The 23,604-nt window shown below is 40.4% G+C and overlaps 1 protein-coding gene across 1 annotated transcript in view; it reads left to right on the plus strand.

Annotated features, from left to right (window-relative positions):
• Positions 1 to 23,604, plus strand: part of CNTNAP2 (contactin associated protein 2) — a 1,656,810-nt gene that overhangs the window by 23,395 nt on the left and 1,609,811 nt on the right. The window contains exon 2 of the mRNA XM_052638430.1: positions 9,806 to 9,916. Within this exon, the coding sequence (XP_052494390.1) occupies positions 9,806 to 9,916 (111 nt within the window). The remainder of the gene's footprint in view (positions 1 to 9,805; positions 9,917 to 23,604) is intronic.

The following is a 23,604-nucleotide window of genomic DNA, read 5'->3' on the forward strand; positions in this document are numbered from 1 at the left end:
AAATGGCAACCCACTCCAGTGTTCTTGCCTGGAAAATGCCACGGACAGATGAGCCTGTGGGGCTACAGTCCATGGGGTAGCAAAAGAGTCAAGACACGACTCAGTGGCTAGAAAACAACAGCAAGAAAAACCTGACCATTTCATTTTTATTAGGAGATCTACACACTCAAGAATAAATCCAGTGTACAGATTTTATCCAAAGTGACCCTGGAGATGGTAGACCTCAAAAACTTGTAACCATATACAACTTGGCTTTTGTCCTTGTCCTGTTCTTCTTTGGGCTTCCCTGATAGCTCAGTTGGTAAAGAATCCACCTGCTATGCAGGAGACCTGGGTTTGATCCCTGGGTTGGGAAGATCCTCTGGAGAAGGGAAAGGCTACCCACTCCAGTATTCTGGCCTGCAGAATTCCATGGACTAAGCACTCCATGGGGTTGCAAAGAGTTGGCCACAACTGAGCGACCTTCATTTCACTTTCGCTATTATTCTTTAACTGTGATGTCTCAAGCTTCCTCATCTGTATAATGGTAATGATATGTATGTCAAAGTCTTAGTGAATAAAGTAACTCACTGAGAGAATTCTCTCAGAATATTTGCTGCATTGCCTGCCTCATAAGTACTCAAAAATGATTGCTATTACTATTTATTTGCTGATTTTGGCTCAATGGTTTCTACTATTTATGCTACTGAGATGGAAAAGGGGCGACTGCCTCATTGAATTCAAGGCTACTGTAATGCATATGGTGGCACATTTAGTTGTTTCCCATTGAGTAGAAATGAACAAAAGGAAAATAGGGTCCCCTCCTTGAAGTTGTAAAGAGGAAAGATTCAGTGAGAAGATAAAGGGGAGAGATGGGTTTCCTTTTTTCCCTTATTGATTTTCATTATATGTCAGGTAAAACATGTCCACTCAGTTGATTTAGTTCCAAATTTATTGTCTTTACCTTTTTCTAAATTAGCATTTAATGGCAATCTAATTGTACTTTTCTTCATGATTGCTGGCTTCATGTCTTTTGTGAGATGCCTTAAGTACAGAAAACTAGATTAATTGTCCATACATTGTATGAAAGGACAATTAATTCTCAATTTAAATATATGATCTCTTTTACCAATGAACTAACATTCTTGCATTTTCTGTGCAAAGGAGTTTAACCCTGCTATGAAGATCCAGATGTAGATAATAAAAGATCCCTACATAAAATGAAATACAAAGCAATATTTATTTTTATTTAAAACCAAAAGGCAATATTTGTATGGACATTTCTTTGATAGGTCAGTGTATGCTAAAGACCAGATTGTCAATGACCTTACCTATTTAAACACATGTTGTATCAAATGTAGTGAGTGTGTATGTGTGTATGTGAAAACTAGTAACAGAGATTACTTTTGTGGATTGTGAAAATCCTTTCTTTCTCTGTATTGTATGGAATTTTGTAGGATCAGGCAAAAAAAAAATTATTTCCAGTGACAAAGAATACGGCAGGGATATTTGAGCAAGAAGTACACAAAGCAATGTATGAATCATAAAAAATATGGGAGGAAATTATGATGAGAATGAAGATATATAAAATTAGAGTTGAGTTAGAGTCATCAGTATTTTGCCCTAAGGAAGAGCAAACATTTTTTCCAGAATTCTCCTATAATACTGATTTTTAAAACCATTTGCTTTCTATTGCTATGATGTAGGAAATCATAAAAAAAACTTATCCAAAATTAGAAATGGACATTTGAAATAATGAAAAAAAAAAAAACCAAAAAACAAAAACCTGAAGACACTCTGTATAAGATAGAACTTAGTCATCCAAATTCATATCCCTAGGAATAAAATATCATTTTTTTTCAATTGTAAAGAGCATGCTTTCTTCCATGTGCTAATATTGGGAAAACCTCAGTCTAATACTAATCTCTGCAAATCACAACTATCCTAGAAATTATTTATTAGATCAGGTTAAGTTACAATAACTGAACTTGAAAAAAAAAGTTATAAAATATACTGGAAGAGCATGTCCTGTTTCAATTTCCAGTACTCGCCATACATTCAAGGAGTAATACAGTATTTAAACATCACAATGTGTATGTAAATTATTCAATTCAAAGACATTTGGCTCCCAGGTAGAATTACACCTTTTCCATAGAGAAAAGTAAGTGGGGTATGGGATTTCCACGGATGGCATATGGAAATGAGCTCAGTTTGTTTGGGTTTTTTAATAGAATGCTAAAGTTAGCAAAGTTCTAAGGTGAAAAAGAGCCTATACAAGGAATGTGTGCTGAGGAAAGAAACCAAAGCACCATGTTTCCAAGTGCATCAAAACAGAGAACTTCGGGAACCAGTGGCCTGCGTTTATAGGGAATAAAAATAGTGGGCCTGTCTTAGATGTTGAGAAACAGATTGTGAAGTTATTGTTAGTGCTGTGCCTTTCTGCTTCCTTTCTTTTCCTTTCTTGTTTTCTTTCTCTCATTTTTTCTCTCCTCCCTCCTTTCCTTCCAACCTCCCTTCCTCCCTTTCTTCTTCTCTCCTCTTTATTGAGAAGAATATTTAAAGCACACACGTGGAATCATCGTCTTGGGAATTCAGTATCTAAAGCAGTGCTAGGTCCCATACCAGCCTTTGTTTGATCTGAGTGTGGACACCGACATGCTAATTTGTGAAGCATTTACAGGACTATATTAACCTCAGTGATTCCTCAGGAAACACACCTGAGTCGTGGCTTCAGTCTCTTTTTCATCCAAATCCTAAAACTATCCGCTAGGCTAGATAAGAAACAGCACCTTATTTGTCCAAAGAATTTTCCACTGTCTGTGAAACAAAGCATGCTTTGTCCAGGAAGTCAGGGAAATGGCACAGGGGATAACATCATCAACAGTGGCCGGAGACTCAGGCAGTTGTAGACTCAGCTGAGAAGGACACCGACCGGCTTTAGTTGGACACCTTGGGGAGAAGGCAGAGCAGAAGGAAAGTCAGGAGTGGGAGGCATCACGCAGTCCTGGAACGCCCACCCACCGAGTTGGGCCTCTAGGGCTTGAAAGGAGCATCGCCACGGGAAAGACAGGCCATCTCTGGGAGGAACTGAGATGCTCTTAGGGGAGCCAGGGAAGGAAATGAGCACGACCACTTAGCTTGCAATTTGAGATAGTTTTGGCCAGAAGGAGCCAGGCAGGAGGCTACTGATTGGAAACAGAAGACTTTAGGGGGAGGTCTGGCCTGTTAACTTTGCCCTGGCAATGGAGTCATGAAACCTGAGGTTGGTGGCCATGCAGTTCTAGATTCAAAAGTCAGGATTTGAATGCACACAAAGTAAAGAGAACATTTTATGATGCATTCCCCTGATAATCTGCCTTTTACAGTGTTTTCTTTCTTTCTTTTTTTTTTTTTCTGAATGGGAATCAAATGTTAGAATTTAAAATACGGATACCAAGGGGAGAAGAGGGCATGGGATGGATTGAGAGGTAGGGATAGATGCGCTGTATTGATCTGGTATGATATATGATACTGATATAATGTATAAAATAGATAACTAATGAGAACCTATTGTATAGCACAGGTAACACGAATCAGTGCTCTGTGGTGACCTGAACGTGAAGGAAATTCCAAAAAAGAGGGGATATCCGTGTAACTGATTCACTTTGCTGTACAGTAGAATCTAATCAACATTGTAAAGCAACTCCAATAAAATTTAAAAAAAAAAATGGAATTTCCATCCTGGTAGCACTGTTTGGTTCGGGAGTTCTTTGTCATTCTTATTTTCTGGGTATCTACTTGTATTTCCAAATGCGTGATGTAAACCATATATTGTAAGTGTTATGATTTTAAAAGATGTGGTGAACGTTTTCCAACATTATTTATTTATCAGAGATAACATTTGAATGCTACTCTGATGTCAATGGCATATGTTCTGATGTCCTCTGACCTCGAGAACTGCTGTCCATCCCCCTTGCCAAGAAAGATGTCTCTCAGCCATGCTCTTAGAGGTGAGGGGCAACAGCCATTTCATCTCGCTTTGCCAATCACTTCCTCTGTTCCAGCTTGAATTCATACAGAATTCTTGCAGCTAGTCTGCCTTCCTGATTGACTGAAATTGTGTGAAAATTAAACTCAAGGCCCATCTGCTCTTCTAGTTTTCATCCAGAATTCCCTGGAAGGGAAATACACTGGAGACCAAATATTTGCCATAACTATGTGGCTGTAGTTTTGGAAGACATCCCAGTATGGGAAAATACAATACTAAATTATTTCACATGTTAGCATTCTCCCTCTCTCTACTACTACTATTACACTACTCTAAAAATCCTAACTTTCTCCAGGGATCTGTTTGATTTTCTAATGTTTAATGTCTGCAGAGTATTGAGACACATGCTCTAAAACAACAAGCAATCAGACTCTTTGGAAGATGGAAGCTGTAATAACTATTATTACAGTTGGAGGTAAAGATGGATCATTCATCCTAATAGTCAGTCTGGCAATATGGGCACACGTGGAGTGTAGCTACAGCCATCACGGGGAAATTTCATCCTCATTGTAGACTTGAAACTTTTCCTCTCTCTATAGTGTTCTTAGGAGAAGGCAATGGTACCCCACTCCAGTACTCTTGCCTGGAAAATCCCATGGACGGAGGAGACTGGTAGGCTGCAGTCCATGGGGTCGCTAAGAGTCGGACACGACTGAGCGACTTCACTTTGGCTTTTCACTTTCATGCAATTGGAGAAGGAAATGGCAACCCACTCCAGTGTTCTTGCCTGGAGAATCCCAGGGACGGGGGAGCCTGGTGGGCTGCCATCTATGGGGTCGCACAGGGTTGGACACGACTGAAGTGACTTAGCAGCAGCAGCAGCAGCATAGTGTTCTTAACCCTCTTCATCTGTATCCTGTCAATTCTTCAGGTCTTATTTATCATTTGTAGGTTACCTATTACCATAAGTGATCGTTAATCATTCTTCTTTGTGGATACATGGAATATTTATCATACTGAGCCAGAGGTTGGAAAACTTTCTCTGTAAAAGGTCAGATAGTAAATCCTTTTGCTTCAGAGGCTGTGTGTCTCTTTTTGTGACATTCTGCTGAGATGTGAATGCAGACATGAATGAGTGAATGGGGGTGAGCTTTTCTTAACAAAAGCGAGCAGTGGGCCAGATTTGGTCTGGGGGACATAGTTGTGGAGTCTTGTCCTTGACAGTGCTCGAGGGCATTAGAGTTTGAGAGAAATTTAGCTAGCTTCTTCATATTATGTGTGAGTCAGGGTGGCTCAGATGATAAATAATCTGCCTGCAATGCAGAAGACCCAAGTTTGATCCCTGGGTTGGGAAGATCCTCCAGAGAAAGGAACGGCAGCCCACTCTAGTATTTTTGCCTGGGGAATCCCATGGAGACAGGAACCTGGCAGGCTACATTCCATGGAATTTCAAAGAGTTGGACACGACTGAGTGACTAACACTTTCACATTTTCATCTATCCAAAGGGGGTTAACTGATGTACTCAAGGTCACACACTTAGGAGAAAGCCAGGAGTGATAAGGTCACCTAAACTATAGTCCTGTATTTTTAATTTACTTGTTACTTTCAGGATTTGATTATGTTCTAGTCGGCATTGAATTACAGACTGGTATTATTTTCTTGTTTCATGTTTAATTACTTTATGTGGGTCTATATATTGTTACCACTTATGAGAGCATGGGAAATAGATACATAGACAGATGTTTTATTGTCCAAAGTGATTAGAACAGTGCAAAGCAGGGAATAAGATCATAATAAATATTTGTGACTACCGTCTTTCAGGAAAACATATAATTCATGTGACATTTTTCTTGCTTAATTATGCAGTTATAGATTTTGTCTCAGATTATTGTGAGATATCTGATCCTTAAATTATAATAATTCTATACTTTTTAAAAATAAATAATCTTTTATATGCTCTTATCTTTCTTGATCCCAGTTTTACTCTAATTTGGTTATTCTGATTTATATGAGTCTTTAAAATTAGTGAAAAAATTTTAATTTGGTATAAAGATTAATTTGTTATGGAAATCCAATTTAAAGAAAACAACTAATATGGATAAACTATCCGCAGATTTTATAAACTGCTGTATTTATGTTCTAAATTTAAGCAAGTTAAATGGATCACTGGATTATCAACTTCATTTTAATTATTTACCATGTGTAACATGGAGCTATATATTCAGTGAATCCTGAATTTTGGATAATGTATTATTCCTTATTATCAGGTAGTGTTGTTTAGTTGTTTAAACAACTCAGGTAGAGTTGTTTAGACTCTTTGCAACTCCATGGACTATAGCCAGGCTCCTCTGCCCAGGGGATTTCCCAGGTAAGAATACTGGTGTGGGTGGCCATTTCCTTCTCCAGGCATCATAAAGTTAGTCCTGTGAGCAGGTTTGGACAGAAAGCTTCTCCTGGCATGGTCCTGTTGAGCTCTGTCAGAGTATGTCCTCTTTTCCTTAGGTTACTACACAGATGTGACCCAATCAAAGAGACTCTTCTTGGCTAGGCACCCAAAGCCTGCAACTCTCTCAACCTCCACCCTACCCACAGACTCCTAGCCCCTCTTTCATATCGAGGGTGTCTTGGTAGTTTTTATCACCATCCCATCCTATGAATTCATCCTATGAATTCACGTTTTTACCTGTTTGTTTTAGTTTTAGTTAGTTTTTAGTTTCTACTGAAACATAAATTACGTGAGGACAGGAATAATGTTAGTTTCATCAATTCTGCATTTCCTGTGTCTGACACAACATAGGTTCTTCTTTGAATTTTTTTAGATGTAGTTTATTTTTTATTGAAGTGTAGTTGATTTCAGGTTACAGCAAAGTGTTTTGGAATCTTTTTCAGATTATTTTCCCTTATAGGTTCTTACAAAAGATTGAGTGTAGTTCTCTGTCCTGTAAAGTAGGTCCTTGTTGGTTATTGGTTGTGTATTTTGTATAGAATAGTGTCTATATGTCATAAATTTTTGTTTTATTTGAATGAGTAAAATAAACATGAGTACTTTTTAACATAATGGAAAATTCTGAAGTAATAGTTGCTCATTAAAGTTCAATGCAGAACTTACATCAAAAAGTTGTACCAAGTTAGACTGAGACAGAAGTTAGAAAATCAAGGTTTTATGTGTGTGATCAACAGCAGCTGAAATAATAGTAAATCTTTAAACAATTAATATGAAACCCTTCACTGTGGATTCTCACTTTGTAAACTGATACTTTTATTTTTTATTTTTTTTTAGTTTTTTATTTTTTTAATTTTAAAATATTTAATTCTTACATGTGTTCCCAAACATGAACCCCCCTCCCACCTCCCTCCCCATAACATCTCTGTGGGTCATCCCCATGCACCAGCCCCAAGCATGCTGTATCCTGCGTCAGACATAGACTGGCGATTCAATTCTTACATGATAGTATACATGATAGAATGCCATTCTCCCAAATCATCCCACCCTCTCCCTCTCCCTCTGAGTCCAAAAGTCCGTTATACACAGCTGCGTCTTTTTTCCTGTCTTGCATACAGGGTGGTCATTTTTAAAATAAATGTTATGTTCCTCTTTTCAGTCATTTACATTTAAGTTTCTGAGAAATATATTCACACACACATGCCACATTGCTCAGAGGCACTCGCAGCATAACTGAGAAAAGTAAGAAATCTAACTATGTTTTGCAAGGACGGATGTGTTCCTCTGAACTTCAGTTTTGTACACACTCGAGTGGTGAGATAATGAAAAATAATTCATTTCCCCAGGATCTTTGGGGACTTCACTCCACCTGAATGACTTCAAGAAGACTAGTTCATTCCTGCTATTGCTAGTTTTTTTTCCCCCTGTATATGAATATCTGAGAGAGAAGTCATTGAGAATATACAGCGTAGTTCTGTGTCATATTAAACAAAATACTGAGCACATGTAAACACTTCTTGGGGATTTAGGACCATCTCTCTCAAACTTAGGCGCTATGTCGTGTTGTAAGGTAGCATTGTGCCTTGAGGCTCTTTGAGTCTGTCAGGTTTAGTTGTCCTTGTTTTTCCTTCCTCCCTTCCTCCCATCCTCCCTTTCTCTCTCCTTCTCTCCTTCCCTATCTTCCTCCCTCCCTCCCTTGCTTCCTTCCTTCCTTCTACAAATGTCATTTGAGTGTATGCCAAGTGCCCGGTGCTATTCAGATCATTAGAAAGGAGGCATTAAGCACACTCTCAAAACCTTTATTTCCATGGAGCTTCTAATCTCATGGGAGAGAGAAAAGCAATCAAACAATTGCGTGCATGAAAACACAACATATCAGATGGCTGTAAATGCTATGAAGGAAAATAGAGCAAGGCATGGTACAGAGAGTGAGGGCAGTGAGTACTTGTATAGCTGGGTAGACTGGGAAAACTTGTCTGCACTGTGAGAGAAAACATTAAACAGAGCCTGGGGGAGGTGAGGGATGAGCCTTGAGGTCATCGGAAGAGTGACAGCAAAGGTCGTGGCAGGAGCAAGTCTGTCGTTGCAGTCAGAAGGAAAGGGAGGCTGGGCAGTAAAGGACAAGGATGCTGCAGGATGTCATCAGTGCAGAGGCTGCTGTGCACCATTGGGGGACCTTGGACTTCATTCTAAGTGACTTGAGCAGGAGCCAGAGGATATTTTGAGTGCAGGAACTACCTTACCCACCTGCATATTTTTCAAACTGCCCTTTGGGCTGCTGTGTACAGAAGGACTATGGCAAAGGAGGCGGAAGGAAGACTGTGCAGTCACAGCAGTGGCGCTGATGGCCGCCTGGACTAGGGGATCAGGCAAAGTGAGGGGGTAGGATTGGGGATATTCCAGCATGACAAGACATAGCACTTGATGCAGCCTCCTAGAGACCCAGAGAATGCAGAGAAGAGCTCCAAGAGTTGAGTCCTGGGCACTTTAACGTATAGAGACACTAGGAAGGTGAGAACCACCCATCAAAGTAGAATGGGAGAGTCAGCAGTGGTAAAGAAGGAAGGGGAAGAGTAGTTCATGTCAGTGCAGAAGCCGAGTAAAACTCAGAACTCCAGAGCAGTTCATTGGTCAAGAATAATGAGAACTGACTAATGTTTTACACAGCAGTGCGTTCGTGTTGGTTGGTATCTTGTGTTCTTTCTTACTGGTACCTCCTTCCTAATTTTTTAGTTTGAATGTTATTCCTCCTGGTCTTCCCTCCTCCAAGCTCATATTTCTAACTCTGAATCCTTAGAGTGAATAAATAACTGAAGATTTTGAGGAGACCCCCAAATTGCCAATCTTGTGAAATAACCAGCCACAACTTTATTCATGATTCTGAGATAGCGGGCCTGCATTGAGGTCGTTTGGCATAATGCACTTGATCATAGTTATAACTTGAAAATCAGAAGGCAATTGAAATTGTGCTAGAGTTCATTAGAATCATCAGTGTTCCTGCTGCTAAGTCACTTTAGTCGTGTCCGACGCTGTGTGACCCCATAGACGGCAGCCAACCAGGCTCCCCTGTCCCTGGGATTCTCCAGGCCAAAACACTGGAGTGGGTTGCCATTTCCTTTTCCAATGCATGAAAGGGAAAAGTGAAAGTGAAGTCACTCAGTCGTGTCCAACCCTCAGCGACCCCACGGACTGCAGCCCACCAGGCTCCTCCGTCCATGGGATTTTCCAGGCAAGAGTACTGGAGTGGGGTGCCATTGCCTTCTCTGATCATCAGTGTCAAGTTGTATAAATTATAGTTGTTTGCTAGATGTATCATGTATCTTAAACTTTTCATTGTATTCAATAGCGATTTTTAACAAAAAATATGCCAGTGATTATTCAGTCTTTATTAAATCTGGCTTTCTTTTCTTTTTAGAAAAATGTGATGAGCCCCTTGTGTCTGGACTACACCATGCAGCTTTCAGCAGCTCATCCTCCATGTCTGGGAGCTATTCACCTGGCTACGCCAAGATCAACAAGCGAGGGGGTAAGGCAACTTTCATTTCACTTGTCAACAAATGTGTTACGTAAGAACATATTATATTTACGCAGCATTTTTAATATATATTTTATTGTACAACAGCTAGTGGCTGGCTACCAAAATCACTCTTTCCACTTCTGTTGACAGTCATAGACACTTCCTATAAGCCTGTTTCGTATCCACTATTTTGGAATATCGATAAAATTGGGCTAGAAATAACAGATGATATATTAAAGAGGAAGAATTTTTTGTAGCCACTATGGAGGTGCTTCCCAGGTGGTGCTAATGGTCAAGAATCTGCCCGCCAATGCAGGAGACGTGGGTTCGAGCCTTTAGTCGGAAAGATTCTCTGGAGAAGGAAATGGCAAACCACTCCAGTATTCTTACCTGGGAAATCCCATGGACAGTGGGCTTAGTCCATGGGGTCACAAAGAGTCACACGCAACTGAGCTGCTAAGCAGCAACAACGACTGTGGAGTGATATGGAAAAAAAAAAATGAGATGGTAAAATAAAGAGGAAGAATTTTAGAGTTTATATGGTAATGAGTTCAAAATGACATAAAGATTCTGAGTTAAGGAAATGCTTGTTAATCAGAAAATCATTTAGAAAGATGTTAAGAAGAATAGGTTCCAAATATGTGTACCATGAATGAGGAAGAATACTTTGTATTAATTGCTTTTTCTCCTTTTATTAATGTACACACTTAGTTTCTATTGAAAATGCAGAATGAAAAATTATGACTCTTTGTAGTTTTCTCTCCTAGTGCCCAGAATTTAGCTTGGTTGTTAAAGTCATGTGAAAAAATGTATATATTTGCAGCTAAAATTTTACTTTTAGACTTTAAAGTCATAGTATAGTACCATTATAATTAGTAAATGATGGTTTCAAAGTGGACAGCAGTTAATAGCAGGTAAAAGAAGATACTTAAGAACAGAAACTTAAAACTCTTTTCCTTCAAAGAAATTCTGGTATAAATATCAATGAATGACAACTTGGAAAGATACAGTATTTTCTTAGATAAATATGAATTAACTGACAGAGGCCATAATTTTTATTCAATAAAACAGGAGATGCTAAGCTTATATCATAACAAATTCAGGGGAAAAAATGTGAAAAATTAAAGAAGGAAAGAAAACAGGGGGAAAAAAAAGCATAAACAAAGGTTGAAAAAAGAAAATTGGAGAAAACCCAAAGGGGGAGGAAAAAAGAAGATGTGAAGAAAGAAAACATATCAGCAAAGAGAGAAAAAAATGAAGAGAATCAGAAAGAACAAAAGGGAGAAAAAAATACATAAGGAAAAAGTAGAATAATATTATACATACAGAAATTCCTGGAAGTATAAAGATATCATAATCAGAAAACAATTTGTGAAAGAGATACACAGGCAAAGATAGAGAAATATAAATTTCATATTTATATATATATATATATATACACAGCTTTGATTTAAAAATAGTATCCATCAGCTATTTTTTTCAATGTGCTGTTTTTTAAAATTGTAGTATAATTAACATAACATTATGTTAGTTTCAAATGTACAGCATAATGATTTCATGTATGCAGATTTGTATGTATTGCAAAATGATCACCACAGTAACTCTAGTTAATATCCATCACTGAACACAGTTACAAACATTTTTTCTTGCAGTGGGGACTTTAAGGTCTAGTTTTTAGTATCTTTCACATATGTAGGACATTGTTGTTAACTATAGTCAGCATACTACATATTATATCCTCAAGACTTATAAGTCTGGAAAGTCATACCTTTTGACTCCCTTCTCTCATTTCACTTAACTCTCAACACCTTGCCTCTGGGAACCATCAGAGAGTTCTCTGTATCTGTGTAGTGATTCTTTTTATTATGTGATTAGGGCTTCCCAGGTGGTGCCAGTGATAAAGAACTCACCTGCCAGGGCAGGAGATGTGAGTTCCATCTCTGGGTCAGGAAGATCCCCTGGAGCAGGAAATGATAACCCACTCCAGTACTCTTGCCTGGAGAAGTCCATGGACAGAAGAGCCTGGCAGGCTACACTCCATGGGGTCACAAAGAGTCAGACACAACTAAGCTACTAAATAAGTTTTCAAAAATTTTCCTTCAATATGTCAAATATTGAAAAATTTAATGTATTCCTTTTCCATTAAATTAACTGAAACTAAACCAACCCCCCTCCCCCCACCAAAAACAGAAAACTTGCCATACCCAAATTCATAATTTTGATGCAGACCAGTCCAGTACTAATAAATGTGGGACAACATATAAAAGGGAAAAGAAATAATACATATACCTCCTCCTAATGTCAAGAGGATGTGATATTCTCTAAAAGAAGTATCATGATGTTGAAAGATCAAAAGTAACTTTAATGAAAGGAAGCAGAATCTCAAAATATTTTTTTAGGAAGTTCTGTGGGAAAGGAATATCAGTGTAATGTTATACCTAGTGATTTGAGCAAGTCAAGTTCGGTCAAGAGTGTGACTTCTTTGGGCATACAAATGAAACAACCCAACCAATAGTGAGATAAGTGAAAAAAAAAAAAGGAATAAAGAAACCATGGTCCAATGATGATACTGAGCAATGAATCATTTAAATATAAGATCATGACTGCATTGGTACTGGAGAGGACTCTTGAGAGTCCCTTGGACAGCAGAGATCAAACCAGTCAATCCTAAAGGAAATCAACTCTGAATGTTCTTTGAAGGGCTGATGCTTAGGTGGAAGCTCCAATCCTTTGGCCACCTGATGCAGAGTCAACTCACTGTAAAAGACCTGATGCTGAGAAAGATTGAAGCCAAAAGGGACGGGGCAGGAGAAGATGAGATGGTTAGAGAACATCACCGACTCAGTGGGTATGAATCTGAGCAAACTCCTGGGGATAGTGAAGGACAGGGAAGCCTGGTGTGCTGCAGTCTCTGGGGTCGCAAAGAGTCAGTCTCAACTTAACAACTGAACAACAAGACAGCTAGGAATTACAGTTATTGAAAGAGTATAAATGTTACAGATGTGGGATCTAAAATATTAAATACCAAACGATGGGATTAGATTTATGCTTTTTCTCCCCAAACCTTCAGAGCAGGAGGCCACTGGATGCTATAACTTTTAAGTGCAGATTTATTTTGTTTTTGTTTTTGTTTTTTTTAAGAATTAATTCACTTTATGAAGAAACATCAATATGTTTATTGTTGCTTTCATTCAAGTAAAGTTACATTAAAATATTTTTGCTTTTAAAATAGTACAGGATGCCACTTTGAATTATTTAGAGGTGCTTATCTACTCATATATGTAAAGTGAGGTATCTAAAATTAAACTTCTGAAATGTTAACTTTCTCTTTTAACCTGGAAGATGGGATTTGAGTAATGTCTTCGTCTTCTTTTTAACAGGTTTCTTTAGTTTATAGAATGCATTCATCTATACCTGCAGTGGTTAGTGTTAGTCGCTCAGTCATGCCTGACTCTTTGTAACCCTGTGGACTGTGGCCCGCCAGGCCCCTCTGTTCGTGGGCCTCTTCAGGCAAGAATACTGGAGTGGTAGCTATTCCTTTCTGCAGGGGATCTTCCTGACCTGGGGACTGAACCTGGGTCTCCTGCACTCCAGGCAGATTCTTTACTGTCTGAGCCATCAGGGAAGCCCAAGACACACCTGTATATAAATAGAAGCATAAATACAATGCATTTCCTATAAGAAAGTTGTTTCAAAAGCAAAATATTATTTAAAATGTTTATGGCTTCTTAGTTGTTTGACTGGCAGCTTCTCTCTGGTTTTTGATACCGTGGATTATCATGTGTTGGGGTAAAAATGTGATGCTGTAGTTCATAGGGGAAAAGCCTTGTCGGTGCTATAGTCTTGCACTTACTTAGGGCCCATCTTACCAACATTTGTTCTGTGAGGATGTTTATTTATTTATATTTTACCTCCCAGAGACCTCTTTTGCTTCTCAGTGGCGTACGTGTCTAGTTGGCCCATAATGCCCTCCCGTAGCTCACCCCACGTTGTCTACCTGTTTGAAATTGTCACACACTGGCCATATCTGCACTCATCATGTCGCCCTTCCTATGCATGTACATAAAAGATACCCATGTGAAGGGCTAGCTTGACCCTGGTTAATAACCTCACTGTGGATCAAGGTAGCAAGTACCAGAGAGGAGGATTACTTCCGCTAGAAGAAAAAAAAAAAAAAAATCCATATATGGTTCTTTCAATTAAAAACAATGTTTTTTATTCCATCATAAATTTTATATGCAAACACCCTTGGAAGAGGACTCATGGTGACTGAAATTCATTTTAAGATATAAGTGGCTAATGACCAGCATTGATTGAGAATTGTTTTGCACACAAAATTATGTATCTTAAAATTAAAGGCAGCAGAGTATTCCGCAGGGAGGAAAAATATAAAGAATATGTCAGGGAGGCAAGAAATGCTAGAGATATATTTTCTTACTTGACTATTGGCAAGAATCATCTGATTTCTATACCACATAACTGTTTGAAAGCAGGGAGATCTTATACTAACAGAAAAGGATAAAAGAGTGTAATTTACTAATTATACAAATACAGAAAAGAACAAATTCAGTTAAGCATTATGTTGATAAACATTGCTTCAAGTTTTATCTTTTATTTAAATGATATTCTTCAAATACATTTTAGAGGGCTAGATTTATGAATACATAGAAAAGCAGAGTATAAAAGCAAATATACATTCAGATGGCAGATTGACACACGTTTACAGAATGGGGTTTAGCTTTTGGGTTCCTGTGATACAAATCCATCTGCTGCAAGCTTGGTGTCAGGGACAGAAACATGACAAAACGGGGTGGGTTGGAGGGGGTGGAACAACATGTTTAAATGAAAAAATCCACTTGGAATTCTATCATGTCTTTTGAAGCCTATTGCTTTAAGAGTTGCTGTTTGTTTTGGAACAATATCTACCTCTTATGGTCTGTGTTCTGGATTTATCTTAATTCACTGGCACTTTCCCAGGCTTGTGTCATTCTGACTCAATAGAAACTAGATGGATGACTCTTTCCTAAAACATCAGTTCAGTTCAGTTCAGTTGCTCAGTCGTGTCTGCCTCTTTTCTACCCCGTGAATCGCAGCACGCCAGGCCTCCCTGTCCATCACAGACTCCCAGAGTTCACTCACACTCATGTCCATCGAGGCGGTGATGCCATCCAGCCATCTCATCCTCTGTCATCCCCTTCTCCTCCTGCCCCCAATCCCTCCCAGCATCAAGCCTTTTCAAATGAGTCAACTTTTCGCATGAGGTGGCGAAAGTACTGGAGTTTCAGCTTTAGCATCATTCCTTCCAAAGAACACCCAGGGGTGATCTCTTTTAGAATGGACTGGTTGGATCTCCTTGTAATCCAAGGGACTCTCAAGAGTCTTCTCAAACACCACAGTTCAAAAGCATCAATTCCTTGGCGCTCAGCTTTCTTCACAGTCCAACTCTCACATCCATACATGACCACTGGGAAAACCATAGCCTTGACTAGATGGACATTTGTTGGCAAAGTAATGTCTCTGCTTCTGAATATGCTAACTAGGTTGGTCATAACTTTTCTTCCAGGGAGTAAGCCTCTTTTAATTTCATGGCTGCAATCACCATCTACAGTGATTTTGGAGCCCCCCAAAATACAGTCTGACACTGTTTCCACTGTTTCCCCAACTACTGCCCATGAAGTGATGGGACCAGATGCCATGATCTTTGTTTTCTGAATGTTGAGCTTTAAGCCAACTTTTTCATGCTCCTCTTTCACTTTCATCAAGAGGCTCTTTAGGTCCTCTTCACTTTCTGTATAAATGGTGGTGTCATCTTCATATCTGAGGTTATTGATATTTCTCCTGGCAATCTTGATTCCAGCTTGTGTTTCTTCCAGCCTAGCATTTCTCATGATGTACTCTGCAGAGAAGTTAAATAAGCAGGGTGACAGTATACAGCCTTGACGTACTCCTATTCCTATTTGGAACCAGTCTGTTGTTCCATGTCCACTTCTAACTGTTGCTTTCTGACTTGCATATAGGTTTCTCAAGAGGCAGGTCAGGTGGTCTTGTATTCCTTTCTCTTTCAGAATTTTCCACATTTTTTTTTGTGATCCACACAGTTAAAGGCTTTGGCATAGTCAATAAAGCAGAAATAGATGTTTTTCTGGAACTCTCTTGCTTTGTCTATGATTCAGCAGATGTTGGCAATTTGATCACTGGTTCCTCTGCCTTTGCTAAAACCAGCTTGAACATCTGGAAGTTCACAGTTCACGTATTGCTGAAGCCTGGCTTGAGGAATATTGAGCATTACATTACTAGCATGTGAGATGAGTGCAGTTGTGCGGTAGTCTGAGCATTCTGAAGATCATAGCATTTGGTCCCATCACTTCATGAGAAATAGATGGAGAAACAGTGGAATCAGTGTCAGACTTTTTGAACTGTGGTGTTGGAGAAGACTCTTGAGAGTCCCTTGGACTGCAAGAAGATCCAACCAGTCCATTCTGAAGGAAGTCAGCCCTCGGATTTCTTTGGAAGGAATGATGCTAAAGCTGAAATACCAATACTTTGGCCACCTTATGTGAAGAGTTGACTCATTGGAAAAGACTGATGCTGGGAGGGATTGGGGGCAGGAGGAGAAGGGGATGACAGAGGATGAGATGGCTGGATGGCATCACTGACTTGATGGACGTGAATCTCAGTGAACTCCAGGAGTTGATGATGGACACAGAGGCCTGGAGTGGTGCGATTCATGGGGTCACAGAGAGTCGGATACGACAGAGTGAAAAAAGTGAACTGAACTGAACATTCCAGGTTCCTATGCAATATTGCTCTTTGTAACATCGGACCTTGCTTCTATCACCAGTCACATCCACAACTGGGCATTGTTTTTGCTTTGGCTCCATCCCTTCATTCTTTTTGGAGTTATTTCTCCACTGATCTCCAGTAGCATATTGGGCACCTACTGACCTGGGGAGTTCCTCTTTCAGTATCCTATCATTTTGCCTTTTTCATACTGTTCATGGGGTTCTCAAGGCAAGAATACTGAAGTGGTTTGCCATTCCCTTCTCCACTGGACCACACTCTGTCAGACCTTTCCACCATGACCCGCCTATCTTGGGTGGCCCCACAGGGCATGGCTTAGTTTTATTGAGTTGAACAAGGCTGTGGTCCTTGTGTGATTAGATTGACTAGTTTTCTGTGATTATGGTTCCAGTATGTCTGCCCTCTGATGCCCTCTCATAACACCTACCATCTTACTTGGGTTTCTCTTACCTTGGATGTGGGGCGTCTCTTCACGGCTGCTCCAGCAAAGCACAGCCGCTGCTTCTTACCTTGGACGAGGGGTATCTTCTCACCGCTGCCCCTCCTGACCTTGAACGTGGAGTAGCTCCTCTCGGCCTTCCTGCGCCTGTGCAGCCACGGCTCCTTGGACGTGGGGTAGCTCCTCCCAGCCGCCACCCCTGACCTCGGGCATCAGGTAGCTCCTCTCTGCCGCTTCTGTGCCATCGCAGCCTAGCACTCTCGGCTGCTGCCCCTGACCTCGGACACCGGGTAACTTCTCTCGGCTGCTTCTGCGCCGTCACAACCTAGCACTCTCATTCGCCGCCCCTGACCTTGGACGTGGGGTAGCTTCTCTCAACGACGCTTCTGCAAGGTCTGTCACAGCTGGTGTGCTTATGCCGCGCAGTCCGAAACATAGAACACATTAAACCTTTGAGAATTTTGTGTAAGATAAACATCACCTTATTATATAGTACTTTACAGATTATAAAATTCCTTCATATAGGTTCTAAATATCCCTTGATCTTCACCATGACCTTGTTAGAAAAAATACATTAGAGATGCCAACTATTTCTTCCCCCAAACTTTTTTCTCCGCATGCCTTCTACTGTTTACTTCCCCTAAGGGACAGTCATTTTTCCACGTAGCCAAAGGTGATGAGAGAGAACCCACGATTTCAACTGATGCCATCAGAATCTCTGTTTTATTTGTGCAACATAAACTCAGGAACCAAGAGAACTACTGGGTAAAGCATGATGGTGGTGTTGGTTTAGTCACTCAGTCCTGTCTGACTCTGCAATCCCAGGGACTGCAGCCTGCCAGCCTCCTCTGTCCATGGCATTTTCTAGGTATGAATACTAGAGTAGGCTGCTGTTTCCTACTCCAGGGAAATTTTCCGACCCAGGGATTGAAGCCACGTCTCCTGCATTGTAGGCAGAGTCTTTACTACAGGGCCAGCAGGCAAGCCCCCAAAGCATGGCAGGCCACCTATAAATAAGACAGAGAGGAGTGACGCAGATGCCAGAGAAGAGATGAAGGGTCCAGGGCACGTGGGTCTAGGTTGAGGATGGAAAAGTCCCTGATCTCATTCTGCTTCCGCTGCCTGTGTGCCTCACTTCTCCTTGAGCCTGGGAAACTCACCTTTCTAATAATCACCTCCTCTGGCCTGAGTTGATTGTAATAAATCTAGTTCCCAAAGAACTCCTGATTAAAAACCATGAAACAGTATCAGTGCTGCATTGGAATTAACCTGAAGATAGAATGTGAAAAGAGATGGAAATTTTGCAACAAGTCTCTTTCACCCCCTTCAGTTCAGTTCAGTCGCTCAGTCATGTCCAACTCTTTGTGACCCCATGAACCACAGCACACCAGGCCTCCCTGTTCATCACCAACTCCCAGAGTCCACCCAAACCCAGGTCCATTGAGTCAGTGATGCCATCCAACCATCTCATCCTCTGTCATCACCTTCTCTTCCTGCCCTCAATCTTTCCCAGCATCAGGGTCTGTTCAAATGAGTCAGCTCTTTGCATCAGGTGGCCAGAGTACTGGAGTTTCAGCTTCAAAATCAGTCCTTCCAATGAACACCCAGGACTGATCTCCTTTAGGATGGACTGGTTGGATCTTCTTGCAGTCCAAGGGACTCTCAGGAGTTTCACCCCCTTGCCACTTACTTTTTCTTAGTAGATACTGAACTACTTGCTGCTCCTCAGATGTTTTCTTTGTAGAGAAAAAAGCAAAAAAAAAAAAAAAAGATTTTTAGGTTCGCTTCTTAGATAGTCCCTTCTCCATTAGGAACCTTCTCTCTTAAACCCAAGGGCAGAGACTTGCAGTGGTGGCAGGACTTCCCAGATGGTGCTAGTGGTAAAGAATCCATCTGACAATGTAGGGGACATAAGAGATGCGGGTTCGATCCCTGAGTTGGAAGATCCCCTGGAGGGGGGCATGGCAACCCACTCTAGTATTCTTCCCTGGAGAATCTCATGGGCAGAGGAGCCTGGTGGGCTACAGTCCATAATGCTGCAAAGAATCGGACACACCTGAAGCGACTTAGAACACGTACATCCTTTAGGTCCTCCAGCAGGGAGAACAGATTGCATTTGTAGGCCATAGAAGTGATGAGCACTTTGAGGAGGAATATGTCTATAAGAGTCATCTGGAAAGACCACTGGATCAGGCCTCTTAATGGTTCACACTTATATCCGAAAAAGAACCGGAGTCCATCTCTTCGCTTTCCTTCAAACATACCAACTGATGTTAAAACATTCCTAGCATGCCTTGATGCCTTGGCTTGGTGCCATCATTGCTTTCGCCATTTTTCTGCTTGCTGTTGGCCAAGAGGGTAATCAGCAGAATGCCAGCCTCCTCCCCAGTCCACACTCTCACACTTACCCATATTGTACTGCCTCTTGCAGCAGCCAGGTGGCTCAGCAAGTCATCATGCCACACCTTGTCCGCTCTTCCCAGTTTCATTCCTGCTACTCTTGGAAAGTGAAGTTTTCTCTCCTCTATTGCACTGCCAGTTCTCGTGTCCCTGGGTTAAGTTTGTGAAAGCCCTCCTTTGCCTCTTTCTATTCTTTCTCCCCTCTCTGCTTTAAGTAGTAAAATGAGCTGTCACAATGAATTAAACCCCGAACAGTAGCTGGTACACTATGAATTAGGAAGGAAGCTACAATGATTCCATGAGGACTTGGTGCCATTAATGCCTCCTGCTGCTACTTTGCTGCTCTCTCCAACCTCTGATCCATTCCTCAGTTCTCCATTGCCCAGGCCTGGCCATCAGTATCCGCCAGATCAGGTAGTGTACTCAATCTATATGAGAAAGCCCTTCCCTTAGACTACGGCATCCAGGCTTAGTATGAAGTAGACTAAAGTTTCCACTCGCCATGCTCCTGGCCATTTTTTCAGCTTCCACTCCACTAATTACCTTCTTTTTCTTTCTCTAGCCTCTACCATTTATTCAGTATTCCTCTTAATCCACTCACTGATGATTGATTGTGCTTTAGTATGAATTCTTTGGTCCAAGTATTATTAGGAGAGGTTGCATTTTAAGATCAGATCTTTGGGAACTTCCCTGGAGGCTCAGACGGTAAAGCATCTGTCTATAATGCGGGAGACCTGGGTTCAATTCCTGGGTAGGAAATGGCAACCCACTCCAGTACTATTGCCTGGAAAATCCCAAGGACAGAGGAGCCTGGTAGGCTACAGTCCATGGGGTCGCAAAGAGTCGGACACAACTGAATTATTTCACTTTTAATTTCTTTGGGAACAAGAAGAAATAATAATAAGTCCAGAGAACTGTTTTTCTTATGTAGCTTCTCAGGATATTTGACATTCCTATTGGACAGGTTATACTTCTTCATCTTCAAATTACTCTCCTGCAAAGCCCTGCTGATTTTGCCAGCTCTCGTGTGGTGCCAGGGCTTCCCTGGTGGCTCAGACGGTAAAGCGTCTACCTGCTTTCCTGGGTCGGGAAGATCCCCTGGAGCAGGAAATGGCAACCCACTCCAGCACCCTTGCCTGGAAAATCCTGTGGACGGAGGAGCCTGATAGGCTACAGTCCATGGGGTCACAAAGAGTCGGAAATGACTGAGCGACTTCACTTTCACTTTCTCTTTCACTTTCATGTGGTGCCAAGTACTGGAAAAAGAGTGACTGTAACCATGCATAACTAGATTCCAATACAGAATCAACCAAGGGTGAGGATGGTATTAGTCAATTATTTTGACTTTCTGCATCTCAGCTTCCTGATGTATTACAGGGAAATTCTACAGGTATGGTGCCCCTGTTTATATTCTGAAATGTAATCAATTATATAATTTTGTAGAGCCATTGTGAAGATTAAATAATCTACACAAAGTGTACTGCATTTAAATAGTAGTGTCTTTCTGATCAATTACCCTCAGCTACCCAAATGGCACCACATATATTAGTACTTTATAACACAGATTGCATGAAATATGTATCTCATTACTAAAACAATACCTCCTTAAAAAGTGTTTGCTAGCTTTTGTGTATTTCCGAATGTGTATGTTTTTCTTCTATCATCACATTAAAAAAATGATATTGTAATAATTGAAAGATTAATAAAATACCATTTAAATTTTTTTCATGATTTTTTACACAAATTTTAGACTGCTTAAATGTCCCCCTAATTTTTTGACCTCAGATCCTTTCAGTAAAAACGAACTGACATCTGTGATTTTCAAATGTTATTGTTACTATTTGTATATTATTTGAATTAGATCTTATAGAATCCAATCTAATATATATATTTATTAATTTTGAGATACACAGAAAAGCCAAAAATAATTGTTCTGGACTTCAGGGAGAATAAAAATATCATTTTCCCCTCATCTTTTAAAATTCTATTTAAAATAGAATTTAAAAGTTTAAAAAATATATTTGAAATGTCTTCTTTGTATCAGTATGTCTTTATATTTGCCTTTTCAACTGAATGAAAGTTTCCATCTAACATAGTAAATTTTAATTTATTTTTAAAATTTAATTCTCAAATATTAATCAAAATTTTTACTTCACTGGGAATTTTGCAAAATTAAATATGCAATAGAGGATACATTTGTATCACTGATATGTGTTTGAAAAATTACTGAATGCTGCAAGCATGTTTACTGGGGAATGATTCATAAATTTATTTCAGTTCAGTTCAGTTCAGTCGCTCAGTTGTGTCCGACTCTTTGCGACCCCAATGAACCGCAGCACGCCAGGCCTCCCTTTCCATCACCATCTCCCAGAGTTCACTCAGACTCACGTCCATCAAGGCTGTGATGCCATCCAGCTATTTCATCCTCTGTCGTCCCCTTCTCCTCCTGCCCCCAATCCCTCCCAGCATCAGAGTCTTTTCCAATAAATCAAATCTTCGCATGAGGTGGCCAAAGTACTGGAGCTTCAACTTTAGCATCATTCCTTCCAAAGAAATCCCAGGGCTGATCTCCTTCAGAATGGACTGGTTGGATCTCCTTGCAGTCCAAGGGACTCTCAAGAGTCTTCTCCAACACCACAGTTCAAAAGCATCAATTCTTCGGCGCTCAGCCTTCTCCACAGTCCAACTCTCACATCCATACATGACCACAGGAAAAACAATAGCCTTGACTAGACGGACCTTAGTCGGTGATGTCTCTGCTTTTGAATATACTATCTAGGTTGCTCGTAACTTTTCTTCCAAGGAGTAAGCGTCTTTTAACTTCATGGCTGCAGTCACCATCTGCAGTGATTTTGGAGCCCCCCAAAATAAAGTCTGACACTGTTTCCACTGTTTCCCCATCTATTTCCCATGAAGTGATGGGACCAGAGGCCATGATCTTCATTTTCTGAATCTTGAGCTTTAAGCCAACTTTTTCACTCTCCTCTTTCACTTTCATCAAGAGGCTTTTTAGCTCCTCTTCACTTTCTGCCATAAGGGTGTTGTCATCTGCATGTCTGATGTTATTGATATTTCTCCTGGCAATCTTGATTCCAGCTTGTGTTGCTTCCAGTCCAGTATTTCTCATGATGTACTCTGCATAGAAGTTAAATAAGCAGGGTGACAATAGACAGCCTTGACGTACTCCTTTTCCTATTTGGAACCAGTCTGTTGGTCCATGTCCAGTTCTAACTGTTGCTTCCTGACCTGCATACAGATTTTTCAATAAATTTGTTTAGACATGCCTTTTTAATTTGCAAATAATATTACTATGTTTCTGCTCGGCATCAAATTTTATAATGATGACATTTTAATACCTTCTTTTGTGTTCCCTATAGAAATATATGCTTGGTTTTGTGGCATTTCTCATAGAGTACTATTTCCCAAGGTGTGTGATGTGAATCCAAGCTATGAACACACACATATATACACAGCCTTTCCGCAATTATGGGCTTCCCTGGTGGCTCAGACAGTAAAGAATCTGCCTGCAATGCAGGAGACCCGAGTTCGATCCCTGGGTCAGGAAGATCCCCTGGAGGAGGAAATGGCAAGCCACTCCAGTATTCTTGCCTGGAGAATTCCATGGACAGAGGAGCCTGACAGGCTATAGTCCATGGATGGAGTTGCAAAGAGTCCAACAAGACTGAGCAAGTAACATTTTCACTTTGACTTTTCACAGTTAAATCAGCCAGGCAAATACTGGGTATGGTGATCATCTCTAGGGGAACTAGAGAGAGTCTCTTTATCATGAAATATCTTTAGTGCCAGCAGAACACAGTCTCACTCTGAAAGAAGCTCTTATAAAATTTAGCCAAACATTCAGTACATCAATGGTTTTCAACAGGGTTTGTTTAATATGCTTGGAATTACAGTTGTGTCCCATGAGTTCACTACTTACTGTTTCTAAAAATACTGCTTATCAAGGCTGTATGATAAGAATATGAGGGATGATGATTTTTGGTTTAGCAGATTTTTTTTAATTATCAAAGATTATAATTGTATAAAACTGAGAAGTATA

The sequence above is a fragment of the Budorcas taxicolor genome, chromosome 4, assembly GCF_023091745.1.
Source record: "Budorcas taxicolor isolate Tak-1 chromosome 4, Takin1.1, whole genome shotgun sequence".
NCBI lineage: Eukaryota > Metazoa > Chordata > Mammalia > Artiodactyla > Bovidae > Budorcas > Budorcas taxicolor.